The sequence below is a fragment of the Delphinapterus leucas genome, chromosome 14 (assembly GCF_059928025.1).
Source record: "Delphinapterus leucas isolate spDelLeu-1000000601 "Yukka" chromosome 14, BTC_Dleu_Yukka2, whole genome shotgun sequence".
Classification (NCBI taxonomy): Eukaryota; Metazoa; Chordata; class Mammalia; order Artiodactyla; family Monodontidae; genus Delphinapterus; species Delphinapterus leucas.
Window position 1 is genome coordinate 7,426,261 of NC_143142.1, and position 19,593 is coordinate 7,445,853.

General features: G+C 41.6%; 1 protein-coding gene across 1 annotated transcript in view; it reads left to right on the forward strand.

Moving 5' to 3' along the window:
* CLIP1 (CAP-Gly domain containing linker protein 1) overlaps window positions 1-19,593 on the forward strand; it is a 122,474-nt gene that overhangs the window by 72,600 nt on the left and 30,281 nt on the right. The window contains 9 exon segments of the mRNA XM_089894444.1: window positions 1,149-1,265; window positions 3,620-3,677; window positions 4,193-4,276; window positions 5,183-5,339; window positions 6,970-7,135; window positions 7,234-7,449; window positions 9,916-12,183; window positions 13,344-13,460; window positions 15,548-15,654. Coding sequence (XP_089750570.1) covers window positions 1,149-1,265; window positions 3,620-3,677; window positions 4,193-4,276; window positions 5,183-5,339; window positions 6,970-7,135; window positions 7,234-7,449; window positions 9,916-12,183; window positions 13,344-13,460; window positions 15,548-15,654 — 3,290 coding nt within the window.

Genomic DNA, 19,593 nt, shown 5'->3' on the forward strand with positions numbered 1-19,593 from the left:
CTCCTTTCCCACCTACATGACTGCCTTGTCCGTAAGGTTACACGTAAAACAGAATGTGAACTCCGAGAGCACTTGACTGGTGCGAATTAACATGCTATGATAAATGACGTTCACAGCAAAATGAAGGTGAAGAGCCTGGAGCCCTTTGCGTTGCTACTTATGTCTCATTGGAGTTTTTTCTATGTCACAATGAGGACGTGATCTAGTCCCTGGTTTTTTGAGGAAAGACTGGACAAGTGTGCTTTTGATCAAGGCATAGGAAATGATGTGAGACATTGGCTGGCTACCTTTCTTGCTAACTAGCCTTGCTAAATGTCATCTTCATGCTTAAGGATTGTTCAAGGAAGGAGCCCTTTTTCCCAGTCCTCCTGCCACTAGTGGAGGCGCTGGTATTGATGCTGAATGTTCTGAGCTTTTTGCGGGAGAAGCTGCTTTATTGGCAAAGAAGGAAGGGTTGTGATGGTTAAATGGGGAGAGGTGAAGACAGACAAACGGCAAAAATTGCTAAGTCACGTTAGTTGAAGATGACAGTCGTAGGAGATTTTTCTCAGATCTCCTCACTTGGTTCTGAAATACCAATCAAAACACAAAAATTAAATTAATATGGAATATGCAGCTAATGTGTTGGTCTACTTTTTTTACATTAAGATTTAATGAAAGCCAATTTCTGACGACTGTTGTGTAGTACATTTTTAAAATTTTATTTTTTATTTTAAATGTTGAAATACTTTAAGCGTGTACAAAAAGACAGAAAATGAAACACAGTCCACATGAATCCACCATTCCTGTCTTGAGGTTTTCCAAAGTCCAGAAGATGAAATTGCTCAACTGTCTCATTTAGAAAGTAAGCATCTGTAAATTCTGCTTTAGAGCAAATTCAGGTATCGAAAAATACTCTTTTGATTATTTAAAATTAGCCATTGGACAATCTTATCTAGAACTGATTGTATGAAAAGTCATTGGCTTCTTAGAATTAAAGACAAAAAAACACCAAAACGACTTTTTACCCATGCCTTTATTCCTTTCAGTTTTGTTTGGTTATGTTTGTATCTCATACATTTTTTTATATTTGTTTTATGTTTTCTTTCTCATTCTTTTTTGTTTCCTTTTGTTCACTGGTTTCTGTACCATGTAACTCTGTATGGTAGGCTAGTAACATCACCAAAGAGCTGCAGGGAAAAGAGCTAATGCTTAATAAACTTCAGGAAAACTTGAGTGAAGTCAGTCAAGTGAAAGAGGCTTTGGAAAAAGAACTTCAGATTTTGGTAAGTACCTGTTGGGAATCTGAATCTCAGGGTCTCTGGCCATTCAAAAATTGTTCCTGTTTAAAAAACAAAAACTTCTATAAAGAAAGATGTATTGCACCTATTTCCTTTCTCTTGCAAAGTATTGATTGGTTGATGAATAACAGAGGAACTGGATCAAACCCAAACTAGCAATAAAGGTAAGTATTACTTTTTTTTTTTTTTAATCTGTCCTTTGCCTTTGGTAATGCATTGCTTTGGCACGTTATTGCCTACTTAGTTTCACCAAACACAGGAACCTTCCAAGTTATATACCCAGCACATTAGGTTTCTCATGTAGTGAGGTCTTGCCCTATGCCTTGTCCTACCTGCCCTGTGACAGCAAGCCAGCAAGCTCTCCTGGACCATCGGCACCCTCTGTTAGCAAGGCAGGGTGCTGTCTAATTAACGAGTTCACAGAATTACCTCTTACACCTCAGTTTATTCCTCCTCAGGAAATTACTTTTCCTTTCATATATGTCCTCTTTGCTTAATCCCAGGTTGTAGGACATTTTTTGTCTTTTTCTCAACTGTTCTCCCTTCTGCCTTGCCTCCTATATCAAAAACACAAGCTTAGTCAAGGCTCATGACCACGGGCAGGTGCCGGTGATGTCCACATGTCATGGGAAAGGAGAGGCGTAGGCTCATGGAGAAAACTTGATAAGAGAAACATTAGCTATGAAGGGTCAGTTGTCTTGGGCCTTACATGCACCTTCCTGTTCTCCACGTTTTACACTTCTCTGCTAATACCAGTGGTGAATAAAACTGTTTGATTTTTGGACTTCCCTGCTGGTCCAGTAGTTGAGACTCCGTGCTTCTAATTCGGGGACATGGGTTTGATCCCTGGTTGTGGAGCTAGGATCCCACATGACACACGGCCCAAAAAAAAAAAAAAAAAGTGTTTGATTTTTGTTTTTTCTTATTTAAATGCCAATATTACATATTTCTACTTTTTAAAATGTTAACTATATAGCCGCACTCTTCATTATGGTAGCTACTGTCTATATATATGGCTCTATAAATTTAAATTAATTAAAATTAAATAAAATATAAAATGCAGTTCCTCAGTTGCACTAGCCACGTTTTAAGTGCTTAGAGGCCCCACGTGGCCGGTGGCTGCCCGTTGAACAGCACAGTTTCATTGTAGAGAGCTTTATCAGACAGTTACGATACAGCATATTTCAGCTACGTATTGAGAAAAGTTGACCTGGAAATTACCATTTTTCACTATGGTGTCCTTTAAGAAAATGTGTTTTGAGTTTCATGTCGTTTCTCTGCCCTCCTCCCCAAACTTTCAGGATGCCTTACTTTTTTCTCTAAGTTAGAGTATTCCTCTACGTCCTCTGAAAACATGCCGCCTGAGGTCTGGCTTTGGGAGTAACACAGGTGGACAGCTTGTGGGCTTTGATGGACTTGTGGCTTGTGAGCCCATTTTTAAACTAAAATATTAATTAGAAAGACTCATTTAAAAATTCACTTGGTGTATCTACCTCAAAGTTCGTCGCAGGAAAATCAGGAGAGTGGTTTTATCCTGCCCTCCTGTCATGTTTAGAAAAGATAGTGAGTGAGCGATGGACTTTTTGGTTTAAGGTAGTTGACACAGATCCGGTTTTAAGATACTAGGTTCTGACTATTCTTAGATGTAAAACATTTCAGAACTCAGGCCCACAGACAGAAAACAAACTATGGTTACCAAAGGGGAAAGGCTGGGGGGAGGGATAAATTAGGAGTTTGGGATTAACGTGTACACACTGCTATGTACAAAATAGATAACCAACAGGGGCCTACTGTGTAGCACAGGGAACTATACTCAATATTTTGTAATAACTTATTAGGGAAAAGAAGCTGAAAAAATATATATGTATAACTGAATTACTCTGCTGTACACCTGAAACTAACCCAACGTTGTAAACCAATTATACTTCAGTGAAAAAAAGAAATATTAAAAAAAAACAAATTTCGGAACTCTATTCACTGTCTCAGGCAGATTTCTGAAGAGAGGTTCTGCTACTTGAGGGTAGCAACATGAAAAAAAAAGCATACATGTGGCACCACATGTGTATCCACACATGCATATACTGACATAAGTGTGCACATCCACACGTGTACAGACATACGTGCACACCCACGCATGCAGCACACATGCAAACCTCACTCGTGTGTACACGTGCACAGTATGCATATGGTAGTAATTGATGCCTACATGTTTTAAGCGTAAGTTAGCTTTAATGAAACAAGGCTAGCAACAAAAAATAGATAATGTTGTAGTCATAGAAACTTTTTATTTTTGTAATCTGAAATCTTTCTATTCTGAATGTCCACTTCTTTTTCTTTAGAAAGAAAATTTTGCTGATGCTTCAGAGCAGGCAGTCTCTGTTCAGAGAAGTATGCAAGGTATGTCTTAGCAGAACATGAGCAGCTCACTTGTTCTCAAGCTGGAGCTGGCCTTGGGTGCATAACAATAGATGCTGCCTGTAGCCTGGAAGTTCCTGCAGCGCACAGTAATACTGGGTTCCCTTGGCTTCCTGAGGCCTCAAGCTCCCATTCATTCTTCTTTTTGACTTAAAGCTTGTTCCGTATTAAAATGTAGGTGTACTTGGGAAAAGTATTGTCTTACTTAAGCTTCAGTCATTGATAGCTTTATTGAGTTTTAAGTGGAAGGAGGAAAGAGATGCCTGGAAAAGGGATGCCCGGTGCCTGCCAAATCTACAGGTTTGGGGAGACAAGAAAGAGTTGCTTGCTTGTTTCTTTAGGTTCGTTATTCAGTGGTTTGATTTGTAATGGGACTCTTGAGTATTCCCGTGATCCCAAATCTCAAGCTTTTGATTCGATTTGGTTTTGAGACAGTCAGGCTTTAGATGGCTTATTAACTATGAAATGTATTAAACTTTTAACTTCATCCCAAATAGAAACTGTAAATAAATTACACCAAAAAGAGGAACAGTTTAATGTGCTGTCTTCTGAATTGGAGAAGTTGAGAGAAAATTTAACAGGTAAGAAGATGTCTCTACACGTTAAATGTAGTAGACTTCCTAAGATTTGAGATAATTTTAGTGTCACAGCATATCTACTATTCAGGCATAAATTCTTCACTCGTGTTACATTGTGATAAAATACTTGTTTGAGGTCTGTAAACCTTAGCGAATTCTCTCTGCCTCGTTTTCAAACGAGTCAGAATCCACCCCATCTCACTACTCCCCCTGCTATCCTGGATCCGAGTCAACCAGCATCTTTAATCGAAGCTGTAGTAACAGCTGGTCACCTGGGCTGCCTGCTTCTGCTCTTGACCCCTGCAGTCTGTTCTCAGCCCAGCAGCCAGGGGGATCCCTTCAACATCAAGTCAGATCAGGTCGCTTCTCTGCTCAGAACGGCCCAGTGGCTCGCGTCTCGCTCACATTAAAAGCTGTGGCCCTTACTGTCGTCAGGTCCTCTTACCTCTATGCTCTCATTCTGTACTATTCTTCCCCTTGTTCTTTCCACTGCGACCATATTGGCCTCCTTGGTGATACTTGATTGTCAAGCATGTTCCTGCCTTGGGGCCTTTGCTCTTGCTTTCCCCTCTGCCTGCCTTCCTCTTCCCTCACTTCCCTCAGGGTTTTATGTAAATGTCACCGTCTTAGAGAAGCTCTGTCTAAGGTTTTAACCTCCCCGACTCCTTCCTGACTCCTTTCTCCGCTTGTATTTTTTTCCCTCTTGGCACTTACCACTATCTATTGTACTATTTATTCTCTTTATTTATCTTGTTTATTGTCTGTCTTCTTTGCTAGAATGTAATTTTCATAAGGGCAGGGATCGCTCTTTGCAAATATTCCCAGAGCAAGGCTTGGCATACAGGGTGTAGTTAATACATTTTTGTTGATTATAACACAACAGTGCTATTTTTTTCTATATATATTCAGATATGGAGGCAAAATTTAGAGAGAGAGACGAAAGGGAAGAGCAGTTGATAAAGGCGAAGGAAAAGCTGGAAAACGACATTGCAGTAATAATGAAAATGTCAGGAGACAGTTCTTCTCAGCTGACAAAAATGAATGGTGAATTACGTCTGAAAGAAAGGTACGTATGAGTATTAATAAGAGCGCCTGCTTTGGGTTAGGCCCTCGAGCAAGGTCTGGGTGGGAGGGGAGCCTAAATCTTCAGGACTGTTAGGTTTTAAAGTTGCCTGAATCTCATTCTTTCTCTGTTATCGCAGTGTATTGCAGACTTTCTGGTGACTTGTAAAGAAAAGGTAGTAGTTTACCAACGGCAATAACATCTTTTACAGGCAGTTAAAAATACTTTTAACCTATTTCAGTGTAATGATAGATAACACGTGTGAGGGGCTGACCACGTGTCATACACTATGCTGACAGCTTTGTGTAGAGTATATTTTCTGGTTCTCCTAATAATCCTCTCAGGTGAGTGTATTGTTGTTCCTATTTTGTTTTTTTTAATTTATTTTTACTTATTTATTTTTGGCTGCGTTGGATCTTCGTTGCGGTGGGCGGGCTTCTCACTGCGGTGGCCTCTCTTGTTGTGGAGCACGGGCTCTAGGCGCGCAGGCTTCAGTAGTTGTGGCACACAGGCTCAGTAGCTGTGGCGCGTGGGCTTAGTTGCTCCGCGGCATGTGGGATCTTCCCGGACCAGGGCTCGACCCTGTGTCCCCTGCATTGGCAGGAGGATTCTTAACCACTGTGTCCCAGGGAAGCCCCTATTGTTCCTATTTTAAAGAAAAGGAAATTGAGGCTTAATGAGGTTAAGTAACTTGCCTGAGGTTTCAGATCGAGGTGGTCTGGTCCCAGAGCCCTTGCTGCTCTTCGTCACTACACCCTGCTTCCTCAGCGCTGAAGCTTCTGTTATCGTAATCTCTCTTCTCGTCTTTATCCTGAGGCTCTCGTTGCTTTGATTTCTTTTTTCTTTTAATGGCTGCCATATAAAAATCAAATGTTTATTTTATAAGGCAAAAACTTTTAGAGGACATATTAGCCCCGGTAGACTTCTGATTCTGAAAGCATTAATACTTGGCAGAGTTAGTTTACGTCCAGCCGTGCACTCACACACGGCCCAGCGTTGGTGGGTGATGGGCAGATGGGCCTTGGTTGGCCGACTGTGGCAGTCCTGCTGTGAGGTGGGCACAGCTGCCCAGCCGATTGTGGCACAGAGCCTTGGAGAAGTTCCATTTCTGTCGCTGCTTATCCAGAGGCACCGTCCAAGTTTCCTTCCTGTTCTCCGGTCCATGAGCCAGCCTTTTCTCCAGGTTGATGGCCCTCTTACATCTTTGTGGGACCACGTGGTTCTCTTTGAGCTAGAACGTCACATTACTGTTATTTTCGTATCTTCTGTTCTCAAGCGACCCCAAAATGAGTCTTTGATAATCTATTCTGCTAAAATTTGTAAACCTCGAAATACTTACCTCCTCTAATGTGCTTACTTTTCACTCATTTTTCCTTATTGATCTTCTGACATAAAATAATAAATGTTCCCAGTTAGAGGAGTAGTTAAGGTATTTGTAACCATCACAATTGTTAAAATTATTCTTCAGGACAAGTCAGTTTTTGTTTTTGTTTTTTGCTTATTTCAGATGTTATTAATTGCTCATAACATTTATAATCATTAAGACAATTATTATTAATATTTTAAAGTACAACTCTAGAATTTAAAGTACTCTTTTGAAAAATCTGATGCCTTGTATTGAAACTTGTTCTAGAAATGTAGAAGAATTACAGCTAAAACTCACCAAGGCTAATGAAAATGCAAGTCTCCTGCAGAAAAGTATTGGGGAAGTAACTCTCAAAGCTGAACAGAGCCAGCAAGAAGCAGCTAAAAAGCATGAGGAAGAAAAGAGAGAACTGCTGACAAAATTGTCAGACCTGGTAAGGAGAGAATCAGTGGGACGGTTGGCTGGCAGGGGAGGTTGAGGGGCAGAACGGACATGACCAAATGACTCACTCCTGACTCGGGGTGTCTGCAGGAAAAGAAAATGCAAATGAGCCACAACGAGTGTCAAGAGCTGAAAGCCAGGTATGAAGAAGCCAGTTCTGAGACACAGGCCAAGCATGAAGAAGTTCTGCAGAACCTCCAGAAGATGCTGTTGGACGCAGGGGAGCGGCTGAAGGCAGCACAAAAGGAGAACAGCGACTTGCTGCAGGAGACGGAGGAGCTGAGAAGGCAAGCCGACAAAGCCAGAGTACGTGGTGGGGAGAATCGTGTCGTCGAATTACGGTTTGCTTGCGTTCCGCGTCAGGGCTGCAAGGGGGCTTGGAAAGCAGCAGCACGTGGGATGGGTTCAGTGGCCGTTACCAGTGTCGGCCCTCAGGGTGCGTGGCAGGAGGGTGAATTACATTTCCTGTATCTTCAAGTGCTTTGTACCAGCCGCTGTTCCTTCTCAGGGAGGGTGATGGCTACAGGTCTTTCCCCCGAATGTACTGTGTGGCCACCACCCCGTGCGCTGCTTGCTCCCCAGCTGTCATGAAGAGTCTGCTGTTGCCTGACCTCTGTCTGCCTGCCTGTAGTAGACTCCTTGTTGCGGGAAGGCATGTTCCTCTAATCTTGGCCATCTTGCTGCTACCTTGCACCAGGGTTAGGAGAGACATCTTGCAGAAAAGCAAGAGGCAGAGGCCACATGAGGCAGGTGGGCAGGGAATGGAGCCTGCTTGGAGGAACAGAGCTCTTAGAGGATAAAGTAGAAGGGAGAGCTCTAGAGAGGGCTCTCACATGTCCCCAGGAAGGCACTACGAGCTCATTAACAAGGAAGCTGGCTTTAAGGGCTGTGAGAAAACATCCTGCTGCTAAGTAGAGTACAAGTTGATACACTGAATTCCATTTTATGGTGTCAGGATCGTATCAGTGTCCCAATATGTTTTTTGACTCTGGTAACGTAATGAAGTTCAACCCTCCTACTCCCATCTAAATTGCTCAAAGAAAAGCAAATACTTGTCTTTAATTATTTTTAATGTGTCAGAGAAATGTTTATATATATATATATATATATATATATATATATATGAGTTTAGTAGAAAGAAAATAGAAAAGAACATACATAGGACTTGAAACAGAGCCCATTTAAAACTTATAAATATAAGTGTAGCATGACATGTAATATATGTCTTGTATAAGATACCTAAATTTTCTTTCTTCTACATGCTGTCCATCAAAGCTTTCTCTTTTCCCTGTGATGTGTCTCCAGGTTTATGAACCATTTAACAACTGAGTATAATTTCCAGAGTTTTTGTCTTTGTGGTTCCCTTTATCTAGTAAAAAACAGACTCTAGTTTTTTAGTGTTTCCCTTAAAATGTTGCAGCCTGACCAAACCACAGCATTCTAGTGGTTTGTGTAAAGGCTCATTAATTTTGTTTGTTGTTGTTTTTATAAGGATCATTTGGTTAAAACGCCAGGATTGTTCCCCCTCCAAAGTTATCTGGATATCCGATTTCTGTGAATCTCAATGTTGTCAACAGCAGGGGCTCAACAGACTCATTTGAGAATCTGATGAAACCTTAAGATATTTTCCCCAGGAAAGCTGATATATACACTCAACAAGTTTTAGATGAAATCTCAGGAGATTCATGGAGCCCACAATGCTCCCATGTTCCCTAGTTTAAGAGCCAATGAACTATAGCTGTGCCGTCCAGTACAGTAGCCACTAGCTACATGTGGCCATTTAAATCTAAATTAGTTCAAGTTATAAATTCATCCTCTCAGTCGCAAGCACCGCACGTGTGGTTAGTGGCTACCACAATGGACAGCGCAGATAAAGTCCATTTGTATCATTGCGGAAAGTTCTGGACAGCACTGGTAGAGACATTGTGGTCAATTTACTTTATAAACCAATACACTTTTTTTTTTTTTTTTTTTTTGCTGTACGCGGGCCTCTCACTGTTGTGGCCTCTCCTGTTGCGGAGCACAGGCTCCTGACGCACAGGCTCCGTGGCCATGGCTCACAGGCCTAGCCGCTCCGCGGCATGTGGGATCTTCCCAGACCGGGGCACGAACCCGTGTCCCCTGCATCGGCAGGCGAACTCTCAACCACTCTGCCACCAGGGAAGCCCCCAATACAATTTTTTAAAGCCCATTTATTTTGGTCACCAAAGACTAGCAAATTAGTCTGTATTTTTACTAAGTTATATGTAATATTGAAGCTAAATCAGTCTCAGGCCAGGTCCTTTAGTAATTAAGGTTCTGCATTTAGTTTGAAAAGCAACAGTTTATAATACCTTGCCCTTCCTCCTCTCTGTTGGTTAAAGTATACTCACTTTTTGTAGTTCTTTGGATTGTGTTTTTAAAAATTCTATGAATCCCTTCTACAATAGAAACAATTGGATAATTGGAATGGCAGGAAAGAATTTCATGCCCTGACGTCAAAGTTAAACTACTGTTTGTATCTTCTAGGTGTCTATCAGGAATACTTCAAAAGTTTTTTCAAAGATAAACCAGTAGATATATCAGCACTTTGCAAAGCTAAACTTGCTTTGCATTATCCTTTTATGGGCTCTGTTCATCGAGTTTCTTCCCCCTGTTATCCAGATAGTTTCTATGACAGTTATTGTAAATTTTTTTAACTTTTATGGCTTAGGTTACATTAAGTTATTCGGGCTTGCATTTGTCTGCTTGATTTCATTTTGTTTCCATTCTTTCCGTCTTTTGTTTCTGTAGTCGCTAACTTACTTATTAACATCAGCCAAAAAAGAAATTGAACTAATGTCAGAAGAGCTGAGGGGTCTGAAATCAGAGAAGCAGCTTCTTGCACAGGAGGGAAATGCTTTAAAGTTAGAAAAAGGTTCACTTTTGTCAAAGCTTGTAGAGGTGGAGGCCAAAATAACTTTACTTCAGGAAGACCAACAGAAGCTATGGTCAGTAAACGAAACTCTTAATTTAGCAAAGGAGAAAGTCTTAGAGGAAAAGCAAGATGCTGAAAAGCTTTATCAGCAGGAACAGCTCAATAAAGCAGCTTTGGCTGTTGAGAGAGAGAAATTACTTAAAGAAATCAATAACGCACAGGAATAACTCTTGAAGATGAATATGGAAAATGAGTCTTTGCAGGCTTCCAAAGCAAGCTTGCAGGCACTCACAGAGGAACTCCAGTTCAGCCGAGATATTTTGATGGCTGAGTCTAAGAAGAATCTGGAAGAAAAAGATCACCTGGAGGATCATATCAAGAAGCTTGTAACTGAAAACCTTGCGTTGGCTGAAGATAAAGATGAAATTATTCAGAAGCTTCAGAACGCCTATGAGGAGCTAGTGAAAGATCAGAAAAACTTGGTGCAGGAGATGGAAAATCTCACAACTGAGAAAAAGTCAGCTTTGGAGAAACAGTCAGGTCTTGATAACATGTGCATAGCCTTAAAGGTCGAAAGAGACCATCTCCTCCAAAACAGCAAAGATCTGCAGTTTGAGAAGGACATGCTGCTTCAAGATCAGGAAAAGCTGAATGCCAGCCTGGAGGCTGCCCTCCAGGTCAAACATCTGCTCAGCACGGAAGCCAGTGGGCTCTGCGCGCAGCTGCAGGAGGCCAGCAAAGCTCTGAGGGAGGCCGAGCTGGAGACTCTGCACCTTCAGGCCACAAACACAAGTCTCACCAAGCTGCTGGAAGAAATTAAGACCAGTCGGGAGATCACAGACTCCGAGTGCATCCAGCTTCTGCATGGAAAAGAAACCTTGGCCTCATCTGAGAGAAGGCTCTTGGCCCAAAAAGAAGAACTTCTAAATGAAAATAGGCTCATCACTGAAAAACTCAACAAATGCTCGGAAGAGGCTGCCCGCATCGAGATGAACCTGAACGAGAAGATCACTTACCTAACTTCTGAGAAGGAGATGGCTTGTCAGAAAATCACTAAGCTCAAAAAGCAGCAGGATCGTCTCTTGAAAGAAAAATCTGTACTGGAAACGCAAAATACAGATTTACTTGCAGAAAGAGAGAATTCCATCAAAGCCATAGAAGACCTTAAAAAGAAATACGATCAAGAGTCTGCAAACAGAAGAATCATTGTGCACGAGAAGATGAAACTGCTCCGTAATCTTGATGCTCTGAAGAAAGAGCTTCAAGAGAGAAAAAAGGAAAACCAAGAACTCGCAGCCACCAAGTGTGATCTCGCTTTGATGCTGAAAGAGGCTCAAAATGCCAAAAAGACTCTAGAAAAAGAACACACTAACATACTGCAAGCAAAGGAGAGTTTGAACGCTGAACTCAAGGCTTGCTGTTCCGAAAAGAATATCTTGCTGAAGGATGGGTTGAACCTGCAAGAAGAGTGTCAGAAGTTAAATGAGAAGATCCACATGATGCAGCAGTCCCTAATCCTGGAGAAAGAAGCCAGGACCCAGGACAAAGAGTCATCCTTGTATGAAAACAACAGACTCCACGGGAGAGTGGCGCTCCTGGAGCAGGAGGTGGAGGCTCTGAGAGTGCGCACCAAGGAGCTCCAGTCCGAGAACTCTCTGCTAATCCAAGACAAGACCAACTCAGAGCAGAAAGTGGCGGAGATTGTTAAGGAGAAGGAACTCTTGAGTGCAGAGACGGCTCAACTGGCCACCAACATAGAGACTCTGAAGAGCGATTTTGCTGCCTTATCCAAATCCAAGCTGGAACTGCAGGAGCTGCACAGCTACCTCACCAAGATGCTGGATGACCTGCGGCTGAACCACGAGGTGACCCTGGCCGAGTGGGCCAGGGTGATGCAGGACAACAAGAACCTCCTGGCTGAGAAAAGAGAGATGATGCTGAAAAAGGACGAGCTCCTGAAGGAGAAGGAGAAGCTGGCCAAAAGCTACTTCATCCTTCAGAAAGAGATCAGCCAGTTGGCCAAAACCAACAGCCATATCTCAGTCAACCTCCTAGAATCTCAAAATGAAAACCGTATTTTGAGGAAAGACAAGAGCAAGCTCGCTCTTAGAATTAGAGAGCTCGAGACTCTGCAGTCCTTTACGGTAAACTGGGAGGTTCAAGTGTTGAGCACCTGGCCTAACCCTGTGCACTAACCCTGCAGTGGCTGAGGGATTTGTCTTCATTTCTGCAGAAGGAAGCCCACTCCATTTAATCACTGGCTTAGATATCTCAAGCTCTTTGTCGCCACCTGAAAGGGCAACTCTTTACTAAATGTCTAATTGCAGTTGTCCCTCTCCATTAGAAAAAATTGCAAACTGTGAATAAAAAGGATAGATTTTTTTTTATGTAGGGAGAACTTTTTGTGAAAAAGGCAACCGTGGTTCTTAAAGGCTTAAGAACAAGTAAAATGGGCACATGTTAAAACAAAGTATCTTCTATGTGACTTTTAATTGTTTCATTGTGTGTATTCCTTCCGAATTGGAAGATTCCAGGGAAACCTCCACAGTTGGTAACAGGGAAGGTATAAAGGCAGAATTGCCATAAACTTTGTTAGACCACATGAAATTGTAAGCAAGTGCCTAAAAAGATTTTAATTCACTTAGGTGATTTTCTTCAGTATCTTATCAGCTAAGGCTTTGTTTCCATATGCATGTTATCTTTTTTATTCACAGCCATGCTTATGTTCATTACCTACAGCTTCTCATCGACTTTGTCATTCAGTGCTTCTCATTAAACACTTGAGCCTTACACTGTAATTGCCCAAATAATTTTTATTTTTGAGAAGTTCCCAACCTAAATTCCAAGTGATCTCAAAAGCCCCAAATTTGAGATAGCAAGAATAGTATTTTAAATTTTTAACAATAAATATGATGAAGAGAAACATTCGGCCACATAAGGATGTTACTCTTTATTATTGCTAAGCATTTCTCTCCAACATGAGTCAGAATAGTGAGCACTGTTGTTAGTGGAACTTGGAACTTAGAAAATGTAGGTTTAGAGGGGTCTGAAAATACACAAATTGCATATTACAGTTGGCCTGTTGAAAACATGGCACAAAAAGGGTCTATAACTTTGTTCTGCTTCAGAGTAAAAACCTTTGATGTCTTGGTCTGTCTGCTTCGGCATGGGATCAGCGACTGGCTCACCGTCTCTGTGTGATTCCCTTCACCACACAGACCCTGAGCCCATGGCCTGAGTGTTAGTCACCTCCCCGCGTTGGTGAGGGGTGCCCTCATTTCTCACAGTGCTTTCTCGTATTTAGGCTGCTCAAACAGCAGAAGATGCCATGCAGATAATGGAACAGATGACCAAAGAGAAGACGGAAACTCTGGCCTCCTTGCAGGATTCCAAGCAAACAAATGAAAAACTGCAGAACGAAGTAATCAGATTTAAATGGCTTTTTGTACAAAGGACAGCTTATCGACTTCACGGAGTGTTTGATCACTAACTCAGGATTGTTTATTTTTTGAAGTGTGGCCTTACACAGATTTGATCTATGTTAGTGGAGTCGAACGTACACCCGGATGATAATATTAAATAAAGTGTATTACTTCATTACTTATTTAGTAGGATCAACCTTTAAAAAAGGAGGGGAAAACCCTAACAGCGTGGCTTTCTGTGATAACTGTTCAGTGATAGAACTAATGAGAGGAGGTACCGATAACATTCTCTAGCTTTTGTATTTTTTATCTTAAATCACATATGCTTTTTTCCTCAACTGTCTCCCAACTTTGAGCCACTGAATTCCATCCCGCAGCCCTGAGTTTGACATAGGCCTTTTTCTTGGCCTAATTCAGTACTGGTTCCCTTTTGTCTCATTTTGAATCAGTCACTTCTGGGTCTTGGATAGATTTGTGGCCTCAAGATAATTTTGATTCTGTCCAGAAGTAGCATTTCTTATTCTTGCACCTTCCTTTGATTCCCAGTCCCCCCACCCCCAGCTCATACCAACCCTTTCTTTCTTTGGAAAGCTGTTACATAAATCTCAAGCAGATTGCTTCGCCGAAATAGTTATGTGAAGTTCTGTAGAACTTGAAATGCTTTTTAAAGCGAGTGTCAGGTAAGAGGTTAAGAAATTAAAGCCAGGGAAAATCCGGATAGCCGCATTGAATAGCTACTGTAAAGATCAGGCCTTCTCACGAAGGAAGGTCAATGATTGAAATCCATAAAGACATGAACATTTTGAGATAATTATAGGGTAAATAAAACTTGACATAGAAAAGGGTATGTTTATAAACTTGATGACTAATAAGAACCTGCTGTATAAAAAAATAAATTTAAAAAAATTAAAAAAAATAGTACGTTTAGGAATTGACAGTCCTAACAGAAGAGGACTTAAGCTGAAAATATAAAAGCATCAAAAATAATAGATGATAACCAAAATTAGAAGCTAAAATAAGAAGATTTTAGGGAATGTCTCTAACCTTTGAAGATGGATTCAGGGAGAATTGTGTGCTTCTAAACCATACCCCTTGTTACAGCCAGAATACAGACTGGAGGAATCAGTTTTTGGACCCACTGAACATTCCATGAATCTGGAATGTTAGGGAGCATTAAAAGGGAGATTGTCGTGTTAAAACTAGCAAGACACTTTCTAGGGCTCCTGACTGGTAGCAGGTGACAGGACAGAAATACCTTTGGCTGTAAGAGATAACTATACAAGTCCTAGAAAGCCAGCAAGGCGCCAGAAGCATACCCTGTGTAATGGATTGCCCGTGACGAGCTCCCCATCCTTGGGGGATGCACACCTTGAACTCCAGCCACCTGCCAGAGCCTGTGGTTGGACATCCCCGCTCATTCTAGTAATGTGTCTGGCTTTCCCACCAGGGGCCAGGACCTAGGCTGGCTATGTCCCCCATGGGCAGGTGATAGGGCTGAATGTGAGTGAGTGCTTTTCAGTCTCACTACATGGCCTTTTCCTTTTTAGATTGAAGTTGAGATGAATAACTAAATCTTTTCCCATCTAAAAATATCCCAATAATTTTTATAATGAGGACCATAGAAGTTTGGTACTGACATTGAAAAATATCATATCCTAAATGACTAGTCTTTGGGGAAGAAAGGGGTTTATTTTCATTACAGAGAATTAATCCTTGCTGATGGCATGCCTCTGCAATTTCCTTTTGTTTTTTTTTTAAGATGGATTATACATGAATAGCAAGTTCAGTGATAAATTTTGAGAATTGTATACAATTGTATACAAAGAAAACTTTTGCTTTAATTTATGTAGCAATTTAGTTTGACATTTTGGCCAGGTGTACAGGACATGTCTAACGTAAGGGGGAGGTTGCAGTTTATAATAGACTTGATGATTTATAATCTCTTCATCCAGGTGATCTTTTTGTTTGTTTTGCAAATGACTAATTTCACCTTTCTAAGGCACCTTTTCATGAATGATTTGTCTGTCCAGTCATGTGATTGGAAAATGAAATAATTTCATCAAGTTTTTTTCTCTTGGTGTTTAAGTTGGATACACTTAAAGAAAACAACTTGAAAAATATGGAAGAGCTGAACAAATCAAAAGAACTTCTGACTGTAGAGAACCAAAAAATGGAAGAATTCAAGAAAGAAATGTAAGTTTACCTCCTTTGAGAGAAATTATGGCACTTATTTAAAATTGCAAAAGGGAAAACAATGATAATTATTTTTAGAATACTTGACAAGTACGTAGTCAAAAGTAATAGTCTCCCTCCTGCCCCCCAAACGCTGTTGCAAACCCTAGAAGTCACCTCTGTAACATTACACTGTGAAGTCAGAACTATAGCCAAGTTACAGGATCAAAATGAAATGTGTGCTGGCTGATGAGTTAGGACAGCTGGAATTCAAATGTGACTTGGTAAAGCCTTATGAAAATCCAAGGGGAATCAGAGCTTTTTAAAGTAGTATGCTTACATGGTAGCTAATCTCAACATTAGGAAACATCAGACCCTTTATTAATCAATCCCTCAAAACTCTTTCTATAGGGAAAAAAAAGAAGCATGCACTTTTGAGATTATCAGTAGTCTTGATTTTTAAGAGTAATCTAATCTTCTGGCGTGGAAATTAAAAGAGCAGAATTTTGGGAGACTCTTTCCAATCAAGGTTTACCCATCAGTCTGCTGCCTAGATTTCAGGCAGACAGGCTGCCCATGTTTCCTTTGTCAATACCACCTTTCGAGTTTGGTTCTTATAATCATTGCAGGTGGTTATTTATCTGGCATTGTAAGTGACAGTTACAGAGTAGATTTCATTTTGCTTATCTGTTCTGAGAACTACACTGTATCAGCCATGTGAACCTAAAATTTAAAGCCAACAATCTGGTGAACATTTGAGTATGTCCTTTGTTCTAGGTACAGTTAAGCTAGGAAGGATACAAAGGTGAATTGTTTGTGGACCCTGCCCTCCGAGGGTTTGTATTATTTCCAGTTTTGATCAAACAAATAGATGAGATTCAAACACAAACAAAAGCACCAGTTCCAAACTGCTGTTCCCAAGTCACCGTCCTCAGTACTATGTGATGATCAAGCTCGGATTAAATCAGTAACTATGTCTGGTTCTTCTGAGAGCTCTTAAAATCCTCCTAGAAATGATCTCATCCGAGCTGCTCATCTGAGGGGATGGACAGCTCATGACGTTGGTGATGGATCCTTTCGTCAGTCTTAGTTTTAGTGATGTTTCTCTAGGTGGTGTTTAAACAGCTCCCAACAGTTCCTTTTGCACCGATGTGTGCATGCAGTTGTGGTGATTGGCCACCAGGAGAGGCTTGAATCTCCTGGTCTGCCAAAGGCAAAGAGCACAAATAGAAACGGTCACTGTGATAGGAAAAACGAATTCAAATCAGTTCAGAGAGGGTGGGTTCAGCTACAGTTCAAGGTCACACACCCCCCTACCATGACAGAGTAGCTCTGCTCACCTGAGTGTCTGGAGCCTGTCATCTGCATCACAAAGGCAGCTGGTGAGGGAGGATCTGAGTGTAGGGAGAAGATACCCTCACCACGCCCCCTCTGCCATCACCCACCTCTGAGCTCTCTGGGCTGCGCTGGGTAGTGGAGGGGCGGGGCCAGAGGGGACCCAGCCGAGGGTGGAATTCCTGTTTCCTGCAGAGCTATCTGGGAGTCTCCTGTAAGGGTCGTCGCACTGGTCTGGCGTTAAGTGTCACTCTCCTCAGTCTCTCTGTCATGTCCCCCACCCCCGCTCAGTGTGCGGTGGTCTCACCTCTGCCAAGAGGGAAACTCTTTCTGCGTGCCCTTTGAACGACCCCATTGAATAAGGAAAGCTCAGCCTTGTGCCCGCGGCCGCAAGGGAGCCGGAGCAAAAGCCTGTGGGCTGCGCTGCCGTCCACCTCGCCGGCACCTTCCTCCCCGGGCCCAGTTCCCGGGTCTCTGATCCCTGAGGGAGGAGTTCGGGCCAGGGGGAGCCAGACCACAGGGCAGACAGTGCCTGTGCTGGTTCTGATTGTCCTGGCCCAGCAGGGCTGCGAGAATTGTGCCTTGTGCCAGTAACTTGGCCGGTCAAGGCCGGGACTCTTAGCAGGACGGAGGGGCAGTGGGAGACACAGCAGTGACGTACGTGGGAAGCTGCTGGAGGGAGGTGTGAGGAGTGGGTTGAAAGCGCCCCCCACCCCCAGTGACTCATTGTTCCCTGCCTGAGGCTTGGCCACATTTCAGGGACCAGCTGTTATAAATGTACTGTGTCATGAGAACAGTGCTTCTTAAAAAGGAAAAAGCAGTCATTTTACTGTTCCTTAGTCTGTTCCCCAGTGCTCCGAGCTAGGGAAGGAGCAGCTGTTTGTTTTTCGAGGTTTAGCACATACCTGGGATCTTCATGGCCTCTAGAGCTTTTCAGGTGTTTCTCTTCACCTGCCAGGACACCTATGCAGACCCAGGAGTTCTAACGGGAACCACTTCCTACAGAAACTTGCCCTCGGCCCTGGAATCCCGGCATTTGCAGCTAAATGTTCCTTTTCCTCTATGTCACTTACTCAGCTGGTTTTAGGAAAACTTGATTTTGGTGAGCCAGCTCCTATTTTTAGTTGGAGAGAGAGAATAAAATGGTTTCTCTCTGGTGTGTAATTTTTGACTCTCAGGGAAAACGATATAAGCCATCTAATTTTTGTCTTTAATTACTCACCGGGCACAGTAATAAATCTAGAATATATTTAGCATGGTAATTAATAGATTTATGATAGATTCCTAAGTAGAATGTCTGCAAGTCAATATTAGCAATGTTTGCCTCTCAGTTTTAAAACTGTGACAGTCTCCTTTTCTGTTGCAGGATATCTATCTTATAATGTAGAAAGAAAAGCATCTTTAAAAATTGGGAGAATTATATTTGTAGGTATTTTTAGAATTATTCCTTAAAGTATGTCCAGAAGCTGGGCTGTTAGAGCCTCCTTCTTCTATGCAATGTACATATCCCCTCTGGTCTGAAGAAAACTGGAAAGAGGTGTTTCTATATTCAAATCACAACTGAGGTCTGTCTGCCAGTTTTAACTCCAGTTCTCTTGGTTCTACAGCTTACTTGATTTGGGGCAAATCTTTTCACTTACCTGAGCTTCAATTTTGTCATCTTTAAAATATAAATAATAACCTTAACTTCCTTGGGCTTTGAGGATTAAATGTACATGAAATCGTTTTGCAGGTTTTAAAACATTGAACAAATACCATTTTTATAAATCTTAGGGCATCTTGATATTTCTTTGACTCCTTGTTTTAATTTTCTTTACTGTGGGCTCTTAACAGAAACCAAGGATTTAAAAAATTTTAAAGCATGAAAATCTTTAAAAGAGAACAGGATCTTGAACTTATCACTGACAGGCCACACAAATGCTGAAACCAAATCGCCCCTAATGAAGGCGGTGACCACTTGGGAATAAAAGGTTTGGCTTATGATGATTTCATCGTAAGTAAAATCTTCTGATTTGTCAAGAGCTGATGGATTTTGGCCAGAAGATGAACTTTAGCTGTAGTGTGCGTGTGTTTTGATCCATAATTAAAATCAGGCCTCCCAGCTTTTGAATGACTAATTACCTGAGGCTAAAATTCCTTCTCAGTTTTTCTTCACTTGCTAAATAAACATCTCTGTAAAATGCCAAATTTAATGTGCTAAGAGGATTTTTGTGTAGACATCTTCCCCTGTATCTTCATGAGGTCAGCCCCATGGGTATGTTATAGGTACATGGAGAATTAAAAATCAAGAAAACTGAAGATGCCAAGCACTGCCACCCATTAGACAACTGAAGTTAAAAATAGATGTGTTCATGCATCAGCAGATGGATTCATACCCAGATGACTTGATTCAGAATTCAGCCACGTATGATAGCTCCCTAAATGGAATGTAGCCAGCACAGACTTAAAATTCATAATTGCATCAGAACCTTCTATGGTATAAAACTAAAATCCAACAATCAAATAAACTATTTTCAATGTCCACGTGTAAAGGGTAATTTGGGATGTATATTTGCAGTTAAGCTTAATAATGGGAAGATGTTTAATAAATACATTTACCCTGTTCACATTTTATATGCTGATATT